Source organism: Scardinius erythrophthalmus, assembly GCF_964197995.2.
Source record: "Scardinius erythrophthalmus genome assembly, chromosome: 21".
Classification (NCBI taxonomy): Eukaryota; Metazoa; Chordata; class Actinopteri; order Cypriniformes; family Leuciscidae; genus Scardinius; species Scardinius erythrophthalmus.
Window position 1 is genome coordinate 27,116,108 of NC_138241.1, and position 18,214 is coordinate 27,134,321.

The 18,214-nt window shown below is 38.4% G+C and overlaps 1 protein-coding gene and 1 long non-coding RNA gene across 2 annotated transcripts in view; one reads left to right on the forward strand and one right to left on the reverse strand.

Moving 5' to 3' along the window:
- The window catches only part of LOC308681870, a 12,342-nt gene extending 9,818 nt beyond the window's left edge, over window positions 1–2,524 (forward strand). The window contains exon 3 of the long non-coding RNA XR_014029080.1: window positions 1,283–2,524. This is a non-coding gene — a long non-coding RNA (uncharacterized lncRNA). The remainder of the gene's footprint in view (window positions 1–1,282) is intronic.
- The window catches only part of camkmt (calmodulin-lysine N-methyltransferase), a 103,166-nt gene that overhangs the window by 15,075 nt on the left and 69,877 nt on the right, over window positions 1–18,214 (reverse strand). The window contains exons 4-8 of the mRNA XM_081351149.1: window positions 17,146–17,206; window positions 13,198–13,252; window positions 10,589–10,652; window positions 4,608–4,674; window positions 3,470–3,544 (exon numbers count right to left, since the gene is read on the reverse strand). Coding sequence (XP_081207275.1) covers window positions 3,470–3,544; window positions 4,608–4,674; window positions 10,589–10,652; window positions 13,198–13,252; window positions 17,146–17,206 — 322 coding nt within the window. The remainder of the gene's footprint in view (window positions 1–3,469; window positions 3,545–4,607; window positions 4,675–10,588; window positions 10,653–13,197; window positions 13,253–17,145; window positions 17,207–18,214) is intronic.

Consider the following 18,214-nt stretch of genomic DNA (forward strand, 5'->3'; position numbering starts at 1 on the left):
GTTAGTTTCATGTGCCTATTGCCATGGGAACTGCTGAAGGGATCAAGTGGAGGATACCGATGACCGATTCACTTATCATAGAGAACGGCTGACTGCTTCTTCACATACTTGACCCTAACCTGGTGTTACTGTGAATCCAACAAAGGATCTAAGTGATGGGATACACCATGTTTTTCCAGAGTGCCACAGCACTTTAAAACAGACTCCTTGCAAGCATGTTTACATATAGTGACAAGCTATATAAATGTGCTAAACCCAAATGGGTTACACTATATTTTAGACTTCCTTTATAAAAAGTCACTAACACACAGTAAATACATTAATTATAAAGTCGCTAACACACTGTAAATACATTAAAGGCACACTGAAGTGCCTTGGAATGCGCAGCTTTGTATGATGCGTTGACGTAATTTCCACAGAAACAGGAAGCTAAGGCGGGACATATTGAATGGCTCCTCCCCCTTTTCAAATAGCCAATAGCGTAGTTTACCTCAAAGACTGCAAGTCGTACTTGACAGCACCATGGAAGCGAATCCGAGCGCTGATGATACGTTGGATTCAATAGTAGAGGTGCGAATAAATTCTAGCCATTTCATTCTTAACCATGAAACAACGTACAGTTGGAAAACGGAATAAAACTTGAGAGTTTGAGCAACCGAACACACATCTGCAACCCATTTTGCTCCGTGACGTGTCAACGGTCGCTTTGGCCAGGTGGTATTTATATCATAGGGGGCGGGACTTTAGATTCTAGAGAGCATTTAATTGGACAAAAGATGTGATGAGAAGCTGAAGTCCGTGGTGATGTCATGAAAATAATGTGATCCATTTTAGCGGAAGTGAGAGACTGTAAGTTTTGAATGCTTATATCTCCTAAATGTGAATTTTGTCATTGTTTTGGAACACACCAGCTTATTCATAACTGTAAGGCTAACATATTTATACTAAAAGCTAAAAAACTTACATTTTGATTTCAGGGGGCCTTTAATGATCTGTTAAGCATTATTTATTAATAACAGTGTTACCAAGACATGATTGCTCATCAGTGAGGAAATATAGTTTTAAACAAAACTGCACAAGTCAAGTAAAGAGCTGTGGGCCTTAAGTGCTAATTTCATGCTTTTGTCAACTCTTAGCATAGCTATAAAACATAGTTTTCAGACAAGAATAGCATAGTCTTGACAAGACAAAGACGAGGTGAAACATAGGGCTGTCTTTTGGAAGAACTTTCTGCTATCATATCTGAGGCTACGTCTCTGTTTCTCTCTCTCTTTTCTCCTAGCGCGAGCGCCGCCGCATTATGTCCTACCTTTCTTGATGATTGTCTGAAAGACTATAATTAATCGGAGCAGAAGTGTGGCTGTTGACCTTTTCGCAGGTGATCGTCAGCATGGCTATGTTCGTTAATCGCCGAGCGATCACTCTCTTGACGACGGCAATTACAGATGACTTGCCAGCGCAAGCCACGGGGGGACAGCCAACGCGGCATGATTCATCCTCACATACGTTCTTCCACTTTCTCTCTCTCTCTCACATACACACACACACAGTATTTTCTTACTACACACAAATCAATCTCATGCTGGCCCTCTGCTGCACATTTTACCTGTGTATTAGCTGCCATTTGTCTGACATTAGAATAATAGTAGGCTGTACCAGGCTTTAGTGATCATCGCTAGAGAACACACAGGTATCATTATTCCCCGCCTCCATCAGCCTCACCACTTTGTGCTAGATAGCGACAATGCCAAAGAACATTCTGTTTAGAGCTGAGCCTATAACAATGTAATAACAATGTAATATAATAGTGTTAAGAAAAATTTGATATATAAAAAGGTGTATGATTCGAAAATGTATATGATTAAAGTACTAATTAGGGTTATTATATATCATGTAATGAGAGCAGGGGCCATTACAAAAGAATCAGACATGAATAAGCGATCCAATAAAATCCATTTTTCTGTACACTCGATAAGCAGATTTACTATAAATACATAAAACACTGCCAAACATTACATTACTGGTACGCAATTTGACATGTATTGTTATGCATTAAAGGGGAAAATGAAAATAATGTCACAATTTACTCACTCTCAAGCCATTTTAAACTTTCTTTCTTCTGAACAACACAAATAAGATATTTGTATTTCTAAAAATTGTATAAACGTTCTCTGAGGTCCACTTATAATGTTAGCAAAGTTTTAAACATAAAAAAACATCCCAAACATTAAAATATGATATTTTCTATCCAGTTTTGACCCTCTATTTGAAATACTTGATATACATGCTGCACTCAAGACTAGGAAGGAACCACTGCTATGATTGAGTAACAGTGTTGCGTATTAAAATATATTTCAACGTCCCTGCCATTAAACGTGAAATTGCTTTGGAAATTTCTGATGTTGAAAAATGGCAACTGGTGAAATTCAGCCATACATAAAGTTTAAGTACTTGGAGTTACCACAGTTTGGCCTATAGTTAGACATTTTGGAAGCTTGGTTTTAATAAAACATGTTTTTGAATTAACAAGAAAGTTTTGAGTTCTGAAACTTGCAGGATATTTCTTTATAGTACAATCAATGATCTCTTATAAGTTATTGGGCTCAAAAACAACACCCACATTGACTTTGTATAGACTAACAAATATTTTACTGTACATAGAAGAAATAAATTCATACAGGTTTAGAGCATGAGACTGAGTTAGCAAATTATGACAGAATTCATTTTTGGGTGGACTATCCCTTTAACAACTAAATTAACATGTAAATATAAAGAAATAGTGTTCATCTTTGATCACATGATGCCTTCCTAAGCCGGATTTCCTAAATTGTCTAAAAATACACCATTCAATTAACATTATATTCTCTTGTATACATAATGAAGTCTGAATGTAGTAGTAAAATTTACACCCAAATTAGTGTAAAAGAATAGTGTTACAACACATTTACACAGACAAAACAAAACAATGGTTCCACATGTTCAGGGCCTGGCTAATTGAAATGTTTGTATTGCTCCACAATCTCGCTCTCGCTCTCTTTCTCTCCTTGCACAGGCATAATTATTTGCAATTTGCCTAAGACATCCATTTGCTGGGACGCCAAGCATGAAAAAGAGGCAATTTCTGAAAAATGGAAATGCCTGGCGGAACTGGCGGAGGGGAAATAATGCAGTGCCATCCGCAAGCTGATGTCTGCCATCTGATAAGCGTTACGGGCGCAGGAATATTAATGCAACATCACCGGGACACAAGGTGCACACTTTTATTAAGGGTGTAGGCATATTGTGGCTGGAGATGCTAGTAAAGTGAGAGATATGATATTTATTTTGTAATATCATTCAATTGCTCAGAATCAAGTGTTAGAGAAAAGCAGTTTGGACCGAGAGATCGGTTTTGGATTGTACGGGTGTCATGTTTAAGGTGACGGTGGATATCTGAAGAACTGACAGTTCAACAAAAGGGTCAACCTACCAGTCAGCGCACATCACCACGTCAAAGCGACCCTCCAGAGCGGACACATCAGCCTCATTGTCCCATCTCACCACCCTGAAAGAGGACAGAACCAGGGATGATAGCTGCGTCATGAAGCCTGTTGCACAATTTATCATTCATCCAAGACCCCCATAATAATGATGCGTCCAGAGACATTTCACACACCTGACACTCGTTTTATTTGCGCCGTTGTCTGGCGGCAATCGCCTTCTCTCCTTTCTTTAAGTGCTAGGGCCGGTTTCCAGGCAAGCAAATCTGATTATTAATTAGCCATTATTAACAGTCAGTAAACAAAAATTACGTCTTGTGGAAATACAATCTCCTCTCTCAGCGGGGGTCCGCACCGCTTATTCACTGACTTGAGAAAGCGAATCCACCCCCCCACCTCCCTCCCTCAACCAATCACACGCGACCTTCACCCCACTCAAACCGTGCGCTCTGACAGGAAGCCTAATCTCTAAAGAAAACAATCAAAGTAATGCAGGCTAATTATACGTTTACTCTTTCACTTCATCAGCCCAGTGTAAATACACAGGGAGGGGGAAGTGTGCAGAGCAAGAGAGAAGAGAGGAGACGAGAGGGGGAGAGAGTGGTTAGATCACTGAGTGCCAAAATTACTTTTTAGGTGATAATGCATTTGCGTGATGGTGTGCACAGTGGATGAGCTGTGTTTTGGCAAATGTGAGAGAGGGGTGTTAGAGAGTGTGTGTGTGAGTTTTCTAGATGAGGGCATTCAATCACGGAGAGTGGCTCATCATCGCTCTGCCTGGATACATCTTAGCGCGTTAGAGAGCGTAGCGCTCGCTCCGCGGGCTGTGGATACCTCGTTACCAGGCCAACTGGGTTCAGGAAGTGACACGGAGCCTTGCGACCTCATTTTTGCCTACTTATTGACACTATTATGTCCCGAACACAAGTGCCGTAAATGCCTCTTTACCCAAAAACACTTTCCTATACTTCATGGCATGCTCAACTCCGCAAAGAATTCACATATTCAGTGAATAATGACACTTGTATTGACATAAGAGATGGACTTCATATGGGAGTAATGTAAAAGCAATATTAGTGCTCTGTCTTTCATTATCAGAGATATTGGGAGGTGTATGAAAGGTCTTACCTGCTGGACACATTGGTAGACAGGAAGAGCCCTTCTCGTCTGTTCCTCTCGATTACACTGCGCACATCTGGTGCACTTTGTCAAGAAATGCAACGCTATTTCATAATTAATAAAAGCATGAAAACCAAACTTCAACTTCATGAAGACAGATATATCTACAATCCGATTCAAGAGTTTGAACACACCTACTCGTTTATCATAATAGTGTAGGCCTCAAAAGTATGAAATAACACAAATTCTAAACTGGATAGTTACGGTCACGGATGCTGATTGGTCAATACTGCTATGCACACTCTGGACAATCTGTCAATCAACTTGAGGTGCACCCTGGGAGGATTTATAAACTGTACTGAAGAACTTCCCAGGTTTGCTGGACACTTGATGGCTGCTTTCCGTCACCATTCAATTTAACTAATCAAACAAACAAACAAAAAATGTTCTAATAATACTTTATTATTATATTTGTATTATTTATTAATATTATTATAATTTTTTTATAAATATCATCAAAATAAATAAGTAAACAAGTAAATAAATACATAAATAAATGGGATGAGATGAGAAGAAAAATGATTGGCAACACTTTACTTAAAGCCTTTATGTATAATGCATTATAAAAGTATTTTAATGCATTAATTACGCCTTGTAATGAACCTTATAATGCATTGTATGATCTCATAAATAATCATAACGACCGTTATAATATGTTATAATACATTGTTACACCTTTATAAAGTATAATACATAAAGAAACATGACAAACAACCAATGTCAGATGTAATGTGCGAATATTATAATGCATTTCACTTTGGTTGCAATTATTTATGAAATTATATAATGCATTACAATGTACATTATATTGCATAGTACATAAATTTTCAAGTAAAACTTTTGCGTTCAAAAGTTTTGATTAAATAATATGAGGTGGGAGGAAAAGGTATATTTCATTGCTTTAGCAAGTGTTTCAAACTTTTGCAAAATTTCTCGGGGAACGCAAAAAGAGTTGAAATATAAATCTCTTTTTTTTTTATCACCATGGGGTCTGTGACAAAAAAAACAGACAATTAGAATAGATAGATAGACAGACAGACAGACAGACAGACAGATGTAGGTGAGACACTGTGGAACAATAGCAAGATCATTTCCTTTATCCCTCTGACTTAGAGCCTATTACACGAGCTGATTTCTTGTTTTACCATGTTACTCTATTATGTCAGGCCCTCTTATATGACGTCACCCACAGAGTCCGTTTGCTTCCTTTTCTCTCCACACCTCATCCTCAGATTACCACTGAGCTCAAAAACAACTCATGCAAAGCATCATCATAGGTAATCAATAGGGAGGCTTTTAACCTGCGGCCATCTCTTCGGATGGGCCTCCGCCCATTGTGGTTATACTGCGGGATTGATGTCAGTGCATCTATGAATAGACCTTTCGACAGTTTTAAACTAATTCAATTACGATTTCTCGCTTTTTCTGCCCCGCTTTCCCTCTCGCTCCATGGAAAACAACCGTAGCAAATCCAATCTATAGCGCAGGGATGGAGGGCAAATCCCTCGACGAAAGAGGGGAGGAGGCTGGGTGCGCGCATTACACTGGTGCGATCTGCTGCTAAAGAGAGAGAGAGTGGAAAGCTTACAGTGTAATCCCATCAGGAAAAGACCACTGGGGGAGAGGTCAGCGCTGAACCGAGACACAATATGATCAAAACGGCACTTCCTGTGTAACACCTGTGCATATATTGTCTTCCAAAGTTAAATGACTGCTGCTTTATAGAGTTTGTAAAGCTCAAGAAAGCAGCAGTCATTAAAGAATGTGAGAAGTGAAATTAAGCAGTTAACAGTAGGGTCTCTTGATTATACACGCACAGCTTTAATCTGAGCTCAGCCAGTCTTTTGAGAACACAGACTGAGATCAAAACTGAGTCATGAAACCACTCAGCACTTTGTGGTACACTTTATTCACTCCCTCATTGTGCTGATTTCTTGATTAAGTATGCAGAGAGAAAGATAGAGAGAGAGTCCATGTGTTCTTGTAGTAACATGTCTAATTGAGTCATATTTAGTAGAGTAAACAAAAAACCTAAAACAAAAAATACATTTACATATCGTATTTGGAGTAAAATCCAATTGTCAGTGTTTATGTACACATATACCAAATAACAGGGGTCTTAAAGGGTTAGTTCACCCAAAAATTAAAATTCTGTCAGTAATTACTCACCCTCATGTTGTTCCAACCCCGTAAGACTTTCGTTCATCTTCGGAACACAAATTAAGATATTTTTGATGAAATCTGAGTGCTGGATCACTCCTCCTGCAGGCTTATGGACACTATAACTTGCTGGCCCAGAAAATGTATTAAAGACATTGTAATATAGTCCAAGTGACTCCAGTGGCTCAACCTTAAGTTTATAAAGCGACGAGAATACTTTTTGCGCGCAAAAACAAACAAAAATAACGACTTTATTCCACTTTTCATTTCCTTCTCTCTGGACCTCGAGTTTTTTTTACGTAGTGTAACAGCGTAGCGCGTCTGTGTTTCACGTCACCACGTATCACACATGACCAGAGTCACCCAATAGTGAGCCTACGTGGTGATGTGAAACACAGACGCGCTACGCTTAAACACTACGTAAAAAGACTCGAGGTCCAGAGAGAAGGAAATGAAAAGTGGAATAAAGTCGTTATTTTTGTTTGTTTTTGCGCGCAAAAAGTATTCTCGTCGCTTTATAAACTTAAGGTTGAGCCACTGGAGTCACTTGGACTATATTAACAATGTCTTTAATACATTTTCTGGGCCAGCAAGTTAAGGTGTCCATAAGCCTGTGGAGGAGTGATCCAGCACTCAGATTTCATCAAAAATACCTTAATTTGTGTTCCGAAGATGAACGAAAGTCTTACGGGGTTGGAACAACATGAGGGTGAGTAATTACTGACAGAATTTTCATTTTTGGGTGAACTAACCCTTTAACACTAGCCAGGTTCAGTTCTCCAGTTGAGAATTTTGAACTATATAAACTATACTAGTTATTGATGCAGTTACTGCATCATAATACTTATATATAATTACTACATAAATGTCTTTTTTAGGTGGACAGGCACAATTAATTATATAATTTAATTGTCAACCTAAAAAAAGACATTTATTTATTATATACAGTATAGTATGTTTATTTTACATAGTATATAAAGTATAGGTCACACTTTAGATTAGGATCTACTTCTAACTATGACTATGACTTTTGCCTCAATGAACTCTAATTTCCATCTAAGTTATTAAGGAAGTTGTTAAGTTTAGGTATAGTGTAGGATTAAGGGATGTAGAATATGGTCATGCAGAATAAGGCATTAATATGTGATTTATAAGTACTAATAAACAGCCAATATCCTAATAATATGCAAGCTAATAAACAACTAGTGAGAATTGGACCCTAAACTAAAGTGTTACCAAAGTATATATAAAATAAAAACTTTCAATTATATACTCCATAGTACAAGAAAAGAACACGTATTAAAAACAAGTTATGTACTGTATGCACAACTGTACATTGACAGTTTGGAAAAATCCTATGATCTATGATCCATGCTAATTTGAAATGATTTCACTAACTAAATGGTTTTAATAATTCTGTCATACCTTCTTTTTTTCCCCTCTAATACAAAGAAAGAAAACACTACCACGTATACAGTTCTCACAAGACAGCTCGTCCTTTCCTGGCCTCGTCCGATCATCAGATCATCTCTTAGCGTTCTATTATGGCAGACACATCTCTGAAACAAAGCACTGCGAATTAATGCTCTATCAGCCTACTGCCAGTCTGTTCACACTCTATTACAGGAAGCAGTTTAGAGACAGACTCTGAATGTTTTGAGTATGTCTTGCTCTGCTCCCTTTCCCTCCATTTTCTTTTAAACAAATCTCTTCTCAATGAGGAATTGTGTTAATTTCATGCCACGGCCATTGTTCTTTGAGCCTTGATATTCAATAAAAGCTCATTGTAGTGGCAGCGCTGGCTGTTGTACTAACGAACGTGGGCACGGTAATTTTGCAGTGTTTTGCTGTCACGTCTGTCGTCTCCGTTTTTCCTGCCTTTGTGAGCCAAGCGACGTGGCTAATCTGAGTGACTGCGGTGGAAAGACGAGATGGAGAGCGGGAATAAGAAAAAGCAAAGAAAGGGAATGAAGAAAGAAGGTTCGAGCTGTGCCCTGACACCTGTTTAAGCTTCATCTGTGCTCCTGGCAAAAGGGAAAGTCAATAGAGGAATGGAAGAAGGGGGGAGAGGGCGAGAGACAAGGAGCAGGTGAGTCAACACACACAGCGGTAGCCTTCAATGACATGAATATGTATTAAACATGCTAAATGCAGGTTTCGGGTGTCAGCTGGATGATTTGCCTCACATTCAGATATGTCGAGGGGTGTGTGTGTGTGTGTGTGTGTGTGCGCATGTGCGGGTATTCTTTGACAGAGTGCACGTTAAGAATGGCTGACTGAAAATGTGTGTGTGTGTGTGTGTCTGTGTGAGAGAGAGGTGGAAGTGAGAGGAATATCTGAGGTAAATACAGGTTAAACAGACGTCTTTTCTGGGCTAAGCTCACAAAAATAGCCTACTACATTCAGAATTTACACACCACACACTTCGCTGTCAGCACTCCTGCAAAACAAAGTGATGTTTGGAATGGTTCGGAAACACAAACACACAAGCTCTGTTCCAAAACCTAGTGAGTTGCCTCTATATGGAGCATTTTAATAAGGTGACGATTTACAATGTGAAGGCTTTTTCAAAAGTTAGGCAGTTTGAAAGTTACCTCATTTTGGACAAATTGTAAGCATCACAGAAGCTCAATGAAAATAATTGTATTAAGATGGTGGATGATAAAGAGAAATGCTAATGATAATACTGCTGAAAATCAAATCATTTACCATCTTAGCTAGTTTTAAGTTGGTTTCACAGTCTGACTATTTAAAAAGTGCCCCAAAACCCTTTAAAAAAAACAGTCAACATACCAGACTGACCAGCAAACCATCTTAGGCTGGTTTAAGATGTTACATTTTCCTGTTTTTCTTAAGCGGTGAAATACAGTAGAACCATTCAAAAGTTTGGGGTCTGTAAGGTTTAGTCTCTTATTCTCTCTAAGGATGCATTTATTTGATTCAATTAGTTCAATTTAAAATAGCAGTTTTCTTTTTGAATACATTTTAAAATGTATTTTATTCCTGTGATGGAAAAGCTGAATTTTCATCTGTCATCACTCCAGTGTCACATGATCCTTCAGAAATTCTATGCTGATTTGCTGCTCAAGAACCATTTATTATTATTATCAATGTTCAAAACAGTTGTGCTGCTCTATTTTTGTATTTATATTTTTGTGGAATTTGTGACAGGATTCTTTAATAATTAGAAAGTTCAAAAGAGCAGCATATATTTGAGATCAATGTAATGCATCCTTGCTGAATACAATAATTAATTTCTTTTCTTTAAAACACTTTCGTTTAGGATCCAATTCTCATTATTAACTAACTATTAACTATAACTTTTGCCTTAATAAACTCCTAATTACTGCTTATTAATAGTTAGTAAGGTAGTTGTTAAGTTTAGGTATAGTGTAGGATTAAGGGATGTAGAATATGGTCATGCAGAATGAGGCATTAATATGTGATTTATAAGTACTAATAAACAGCCAATATCCTAATAATATGCAAGCTAATAAGCTTATTAGCAACTTTAATCATGCGAATTGGACCCTAAACTAAATTGTTACCAAAGAGATATTCAGTATATCGTGTATTTATTCTTCTCATGTTGCCTGTAATTGTTTCTTGTGCACTTAAATCCTGCCTAAGTAGACTGTTCCAAATCAGTCACTTATGAGGTTCCATTTCAGTTCAGGCACTGCCTTAGAAAGCAGCTGCCTATGTAGGGAGAGGGCAGCTCACTAGGTTTTTAGAACAGAGCCACATACCGGTCTGAAACGCAAGGATACTTTGAATTGCCTTCTCGTTGCCATCAGATAGCAGAACTTCCTTCACATCAGCACAAACTGCAATCTGCCGGAAAAGAGAGAAAAAAAAGGTGAAAAATAAACAAATAAATAAATAAAACAAAAGCAAGACATCATCAGCACACTGTTCGCAAGCAGTCATATCTGAAGAGCGCGGATTTTTAAAGCCCTACTCCAAAACGACCACCCGTCTCTCTTTCTCCCCTGCTCCCTCTCATCCATCTCTGTCTGTCTCTGCCGTTTTTTCATTTTATGTCTGCATTATTTTAATCATTCAATCAAATCAGTCAATACTTTTATCATTCCCGGTGGCTGGGAGCCCTCTATCTTGCTATCACTCTGTTGGGTAATTGCATTGTGACAGGGGATGATGGTGAACGCCGAGCCTTTCATTTGCAGTGTGGCGTTTATCATGCGGGGCCATCGCGCTCTGCTGTCACTCCTTACTCGGCTTGCGAGGCCTGCCTGATGCCCTTCATATAACTTTGTACTGCAAAGCTTCTGCCTTTGTGCTGCTCCACTGTCAGCTCTTTCTGTCCTCTTTTTATACAGTCTTTTCATTCAAGTAGTCATCTTTATCAGAGGTGCCGTGTAACAGTTGTTTGGAGAGGTGCAGTGGGCAGAAGCAGGGAGTGTGTGTGTGTGTGTGTGTGTGTGTGTGTGTGTGTGTGTGTGTGTGTGTGTGTGTGTGTGTGTGTGTATGTGTGTGTAAAAGTGCTTGCAAGGATTTATATTTGTGCTTTTGAAAAAAAAATTACCAGCCATGAAACTGAATTTTGCATTATTTTTTAATAAATATTATTTTCTTCTTTTTTAAAAAATCATTATCATTTTATCATTTGCAGATTATTTCGCAAATAGTTTAGAGATGGGTTTAGGAATATTAGCATATACTGTACACTTCTGTCCAAAAGTATTTTAAAGACCCCCTGTAGTCAAGCATTTTATCCCTTAAAACTCATCTTTGATCACCAAAATTACATATTTAAGCATTTTTTTCTTGGAAAAAATGTCTTCATGCCTTAAAATAGCTTGAATTTAACTCTACACCCTTGACTCATTTAGGATACATGGTTTTATGAATATGCAAATTAGCCCCGCCTCCACTCACTCACACCAGATCAGAGATCCACTCATTGACGATCACACATTGACCTGATTGGTTACAAGGTAGTTTGTGACATCAGAAACACCAGCGTGTTCAAACGACGTCTTTGAGACTTTCTTTGGATGACTGAAGATTTAAGGAGAAAATATTCAGTAATGGTGTTGACTAATGAATTTGCACATGGTTTGTCTTAAAGCATATTAAAAACACCACATTGACATATAAAAGCATATTCACTAAGGATGCATTAATTGATCCAAAGTGGCAGTACAGACAATTATAATGTTACAAAAGACTATTTAAAATAAATTATGTTCTTTTGAACACCCTGAAAAAAAAATATCATGGTTTACACAAAAATATTAAGCAGCACAACTGTTTTCAACATTGATAATAATAAGAAATGTTTCTTGAGCACCAAATCAGCATATAAGAATGATTTTTTAAAGATCATGTGACACTGAAGACTAGAGAGATGACACAAATTCAGCTTTGGCATCACAGTAATAAATTACATTTTAAAACATATTAAAATAGAAAAAATGTATGTTAAATTGTAATAATATTTCACAATATTACTGTTTTACTTCTATTTTTATCAAATAAATGCAGCTTGGGTGACCAAGAAACATTAAACATTTTGTATATAATTGTTTAAATGTCTTTATATGAGCTGCTCATGTTAACATTAACACAAAGGGACTGACAAAATGAGACAATGCAGAAGAAATATCTCTCCAGAGTGATGCTGTGTTTTTTGCCCTGTGGGCAAGAGTCAGGTCACGGGGCCCACACCACCAGCTAGCCATATGGGCATCAAGACCTGCAGGAAACCAACCAGTCACCCAAGAAAAACACGGGCGGTACTGCCAAAACCACAGCACTCCAGGGCACAGGACAAAGAAGAGGAGACATTTTTCCTTGTCAAGGACTTAGAAAAACACGGGCACTAAGTCAGACCTGAGAGAAGGTGGAATGTGAGTAAAAAAAAAAAAAAAGAGATGAGAGATGGGGGGGAGGGGTGAGGAAGACGATCCACTGGTGGTCCGTAATGTCACAACACGGGGGTATTGAGTGGAGAGATACGGGAAGGCTGGTCTTGTGAAGGTGAAATCGATAACATGTTAAGCCTGTCCATCTGGAGAGGTTACTACAAACTACTATACACTACACATAGCTAGAGCCTAAGCCACTGGTGTGTGTGTGTATGTGTGTGTGTGTGTGTGTGTGTGTGTGTGTGACCAAGAAAGAAAGTGCTTGCATATGCAAGCCCGTGTGTTTGAATGCTTTTGGTGAAGTTAGCCCATTGGGCCACGTGTGTTTATGGTCACTGAGGTAGAAATGTCAATGTGCAACGGCCGATTTCATGTTGCTTACAATATGCCATGTTAGATTACCCATGCTGATGCAAATTGCCCATTTGCCTGTGATTGTCTGTCTGTGTGAGAGTACTGTGTCATTTTTGCGTTCACTTTTGACTTACCATGAGCCCGGCAAGACACGTCATCCCTCCACCCAGCTCACACACCGAGGAGCCCCTGTGAGACAGAGAGACAGAACGGGGCTTGATGCGCTGTTTAGCGTAAAATTTGAAGTACATGAGTATGGGAGTGAAGTTTTTCAGTTTAAATGAGAGGAAAACAGGAGGATGAGAGAGATAAAGAGAGACGCAGAGAGGGAGATGGCTGTTGTGTGTTGACAATAACGCTAATTAACTTGCCCGTGTAGGGGGATGCCATTGATTGGAATGCAATTCCACTGGGCTCATTGATCTTAACCTTCCTCTCCCTTCTTCTCTCTGCATGTGAGCGGGTGTATATGTGTTGACAAAAGAAAGCGCAATTGTCCTTTTTCCTGCTGGAAATGTGGATTTGCGGTATAGAAGGAACTGGAAGTTAATTAAACGTACGGGATCAGTTTTCTGCTTCGATTCTGTACAGTGATGTTTCAGATGGTAATACTGTTGTATTTTTATATGTATAATGGTACTGAATTAGGGGTGTCGCAATATACCAGTATTTATGATAACAGTGATATTTAAAATTAAAAGAGATATTGATATTATGTTAATTTGACATGATAATCCTAAATAATCCCGCACCAGTAACTGATACTAAAACGTAGTAGGTGGCGTTATTGCACCTTAATGCTGGTTGCCACCCATCGAAAAACACAAAAAAGAAGACCTAGGCTGCGTCCGAAATCACATACTTCTGTGCAGGTACTTCTTTTAAATAAGTAATTACTTCACGACCGCTAAAAAAGTATGTGATGTAAAAGGTATGAATGTATTCCAGAATGTAATGTTAACATGTGACCTACCAGCCTCAGTTGCGTCACTTCACTGCTATTCATAAACCCTCTCCCACGGCCTCATGGGATAGTAAAGTATACATCATACGCACACTTCAGAATCTCACCAGGAATAGTAGGTCATCCAGATAGTTTTTGCGTACTCCTTTATGAGTACTGTGAATACGGACACACTTCTTTGTCACATACTGTTTTTTAACTTGCCACACAAAACACACAGACTTCAAAATAAATGCTTAACCTTGTTAATAATAACAATGTTACATACTTGATATTATGTTAATTTGACATGATAATCCAAAATAATCCCGCACCAGTAACTGACACTCCAACATACTTGCAACCATAGTTGTGTCCCAAATGACGCACTACACACTATGTACTATGTACTCAACCATGTAGTGTATGAATTTTATGAGGTTATTCTGTCAGTAAGCTGCCACATAATATTTAACAATTGGAATGTATAGGGATAGAGGAAGTCTTAGGATCACGTATAGGAGGTGATATAAATAAAGAATTATTGAAAAGAGAAGCATTTTGGATTTATAAATTGAAATCACTGGCTCTTAATGGCATAAATGAGGAATTCGATTTTTATGTTTTCCTATAATGTGATGTAGACATATTTGGATTAATACATGATTTTTACAAATGTCATAAATTAAATTAAATTAAAATTAAATATTCTAACTGTGAAGATCGGTGTTGATTAATGACGATGTATTTCTAATCATTAGGTCTTTCACTGTTGTGCAATTAATGTGGTTTCCTGGATTGATATATAAGGATTTTTAATTTGTCTTAAAGGTTAAATGGAAAGAAAGGGGGGAAAAAGTTTTTTTGACAGTGGGATACTGTGTTATTGTGTTTAATGTAAGATTATGTCTTGTGTTTCATGAAAATTATTGTTGGATGCGTTTAACAGGATCATATTGCATGGATAAGTGCTGTTGAACACATTTAATTGAGTCAGTGATTTTTAACATTGGCCAATTTTGATGACGTCAATATAATTAATTGTTTTAAAATAGTGGGCGGAGGGATTTAGATTATTCAACATACTGAAGAAGGCCTGTGAGCCGAAACATCTGTTGTTTATCCCCGAGAAAAATGTGAAATAAAGTGTCTAAAAGGATTTCGGATTCTGAGTGCGGATCATAGCTGTTTCTTGAAGTTCTTCTGTCATTTAACATCGGAATCTGATAGCCCCTCCCCTTGCTGCGACAGTTGAGTGCATGAAGTGTCCAACATTCCACACTTCGTTTTTTCGGTTAATTAAGTGCATCGTTCGGGTATGTGAAGTGCTCTTTTTCTTTTTGGAATTTTCAGTGTGAACACACCACTCACACTCAGGGCTGTTGCTAGAGGGACGAAAGGTGGTGACGAATCTATGGCCCTTCGGCCTTAGGGGGACCCCGCGATTTCAACCGAGGGGGACAAAGAACGCGATTTCAAGCACCGGGGCTCTGGATACCCCAGCTACGGCTCTGCTCACAGTACTTATACAACAAAATGCCACAAATTGGGACACACATGTTAGCATCTGGCTAAATTGTGTAGCTTCTACAGCAGAATTTGACTGGAAAAATGTCATTCAAACCACACGTCAACAACTATATAGATATTGGAAGCATTTTCCCCACTCTTTAAAAAGTTTATAAGCCTAATTGGCTTATGAGAATAATTATAGCCTAGATAGCTTAATTGGCTATCTATGCATAATTATTTTATTATTTGCATTTAGAATTGCATTTTTTTCTCAGAACAAACTAAAGAGGTTTTATAAAGTCACAATTTCCTTTTTTATTTTTTATTCAGTGGCGGAAACAATTTTTGAGTCACACCACAACAGTTAACACATACAGACACCTACTTTATAGAGACCTACAGCAGCCGAATGGAATAATTCATATGAAAGGTAATTCATATAATTCCCACAGGAACGGAGAATTTACACAAGGACTATAATTTGCATAGAGTTCATTTGTGTTTGTCATACGCAAAATATACAGTAGAGAGTCCTTGTAGATCAAAAGCAGTCCACAGCCGAACACACACACACACACACACACACACACACACCGGCAGCTTGACTTCATCACTTTGCCAGTCATTTCTGCGCTCCGTGACAACAGTCTTCATGTGTTTGTCTGCTCTCAGCCCGTGATCCGACACCTTCCATTGACAGAGAGACAGAGTGGAGGATGAAGAGAGAGCGATTGTTGTATGAGGGAGTGCAATTAAAAATTAATGCGCACAAAACTGCTAGTATGAGCCGCGACGGGGACAAAGCCCCAGTGACAGGTAGCTATTTGGCTGTACATTGGACTAGTGGAAAGAAAGGCAAAAAACCAAAGGGATGAAGAGAAGAGATGGGCGCTCTCTGTAAATTGACTTTTTTTTTGTTCTGCTTTATCCTCCTCTTTTTCTCTTTTTGGTGAGTGCCTGATAACAGGTCTGGAAGATAGCGAGAGGGTGACAGTCCTTGATGACATACAGGAACAAGAGCGCACATCGACACACACACGTGCACAAACACACTACACACACTCATGCAAATGAACTTAAGCTTTTAATTTAGAGGTCTGAAAATGCGCAAAAGCGATACACGGACCAAATCACAACAGAACACAGGTCTTAACATCCTCCGTACACACACACACACACACACTCCTGCAGAAGCATCAGCCCAAGGGCGTAAAACCCTGTATATGCCCAGTTGACCTTCAGCTTGCCGCTGTGTGATCGATAAGCTTCTCTTCCCTCCTCTGCCTCTTGAATGTAAAAACAGGAAATCAAAGGCTTGTGTACTGCCTTGAGTGCAAATCAAAAAGTGCCCCTTGCCTTTCTGTCACATGGCCAAAGAGTGTGTGTATGTGACAGAGAGAGAGAGAAAGAGAATGTTATAGCTGCCATTGCTTTGGCAATGCAAATGTACAGTTTTTGTCATGCCAATAAAGCACACTTAAATTGAAATTTAGAGAGAGAGAGAGAGAGAGAGAGAGAGAGAGAGAGAAGAGAGAGAGAGAGAGAGAGAGAGAGAGAGAGAGAGAGAGAGAGAGAGAGAGAGAGAGAGAGAGAGAGAGAGAGAGAGAGAAGGGGGTGGGGTCCTCACGTAAACATGTGATGTTTCTTCAGGCAGTAGTAGGCCATCACCTCTTCAGAAGGCCAGACACCTGAAAAAAAAAGAGAAAGAGGTAAGAAGATGCATATTGACACTCACTGGTATGCCGTAACGGCAATTCTGTTGAAAATACTGGGAACTATTCTTGCATACACATACTTGTGTACTCCTTGTCCCTGCACAAAAGTTTTCACATTAAATTTAGTGCACATTACTGCATCATCTGGCCATAATCAGGCCAATTAGATATGAGTGGGCCATTAGACTGAGATCTTTAAACCACCAATAACTCATTTTTTTACTTGGCATTTAGAGACAGGCAATACATTTGCACTGAAAGTGAGTAAAAACAGTATTATTGTGAAATATTTTTATAATTGAAAAGAACAGTTCCATATTTTAATTTATTTTAAAATGTATTAATGATGGAAAAGTTGAATTTCCAGCAGTCTTCAGTGTTACACGATCCTTATATGATCTAATATGCTCTATAACAACATTTCTCATGTTGAAAACAGTTATGCTGCTTAATATGCTTTGTGGAAACTGTGGCTTTTTTCAGGATTCTTTGATGAATAGAAAGTTGAATTAATCTTTGCTGTAAAAAAGTAATAATTTCTTTGAAATAAATATCTTATTGATCTTACTGTACTGAATATACTGTATAACTATAAAACCATATGAAATACCAATGTTTATATCAACTGTTATAGCAATTGTAAGAAGTGAATATTCAACTAGTTAATCATGCATGTACTGTAGTTACTGTAGTGTAACCATTTCATCTCACATTTCCTTTCATAGCAGTTGAGATGGATTGATTAAATCACAGATAGCCAGATCACGAAGAGACTTTAAGAACATATGACATTATTCATCATAGAAAGCAAGGAAATATTTGATGTATTACATACTGCATGCTCACACAAGGACAAGCCTACTTGGTTACCTTCACATGATGCAACATAAGACAGTGTCTCACTCTCTTTTGCACTGGCGCTTTCTCTGTGTTCATGAACGCTCCCTGCTCGCTAGAGTTCGCTTCCAACACACACACACA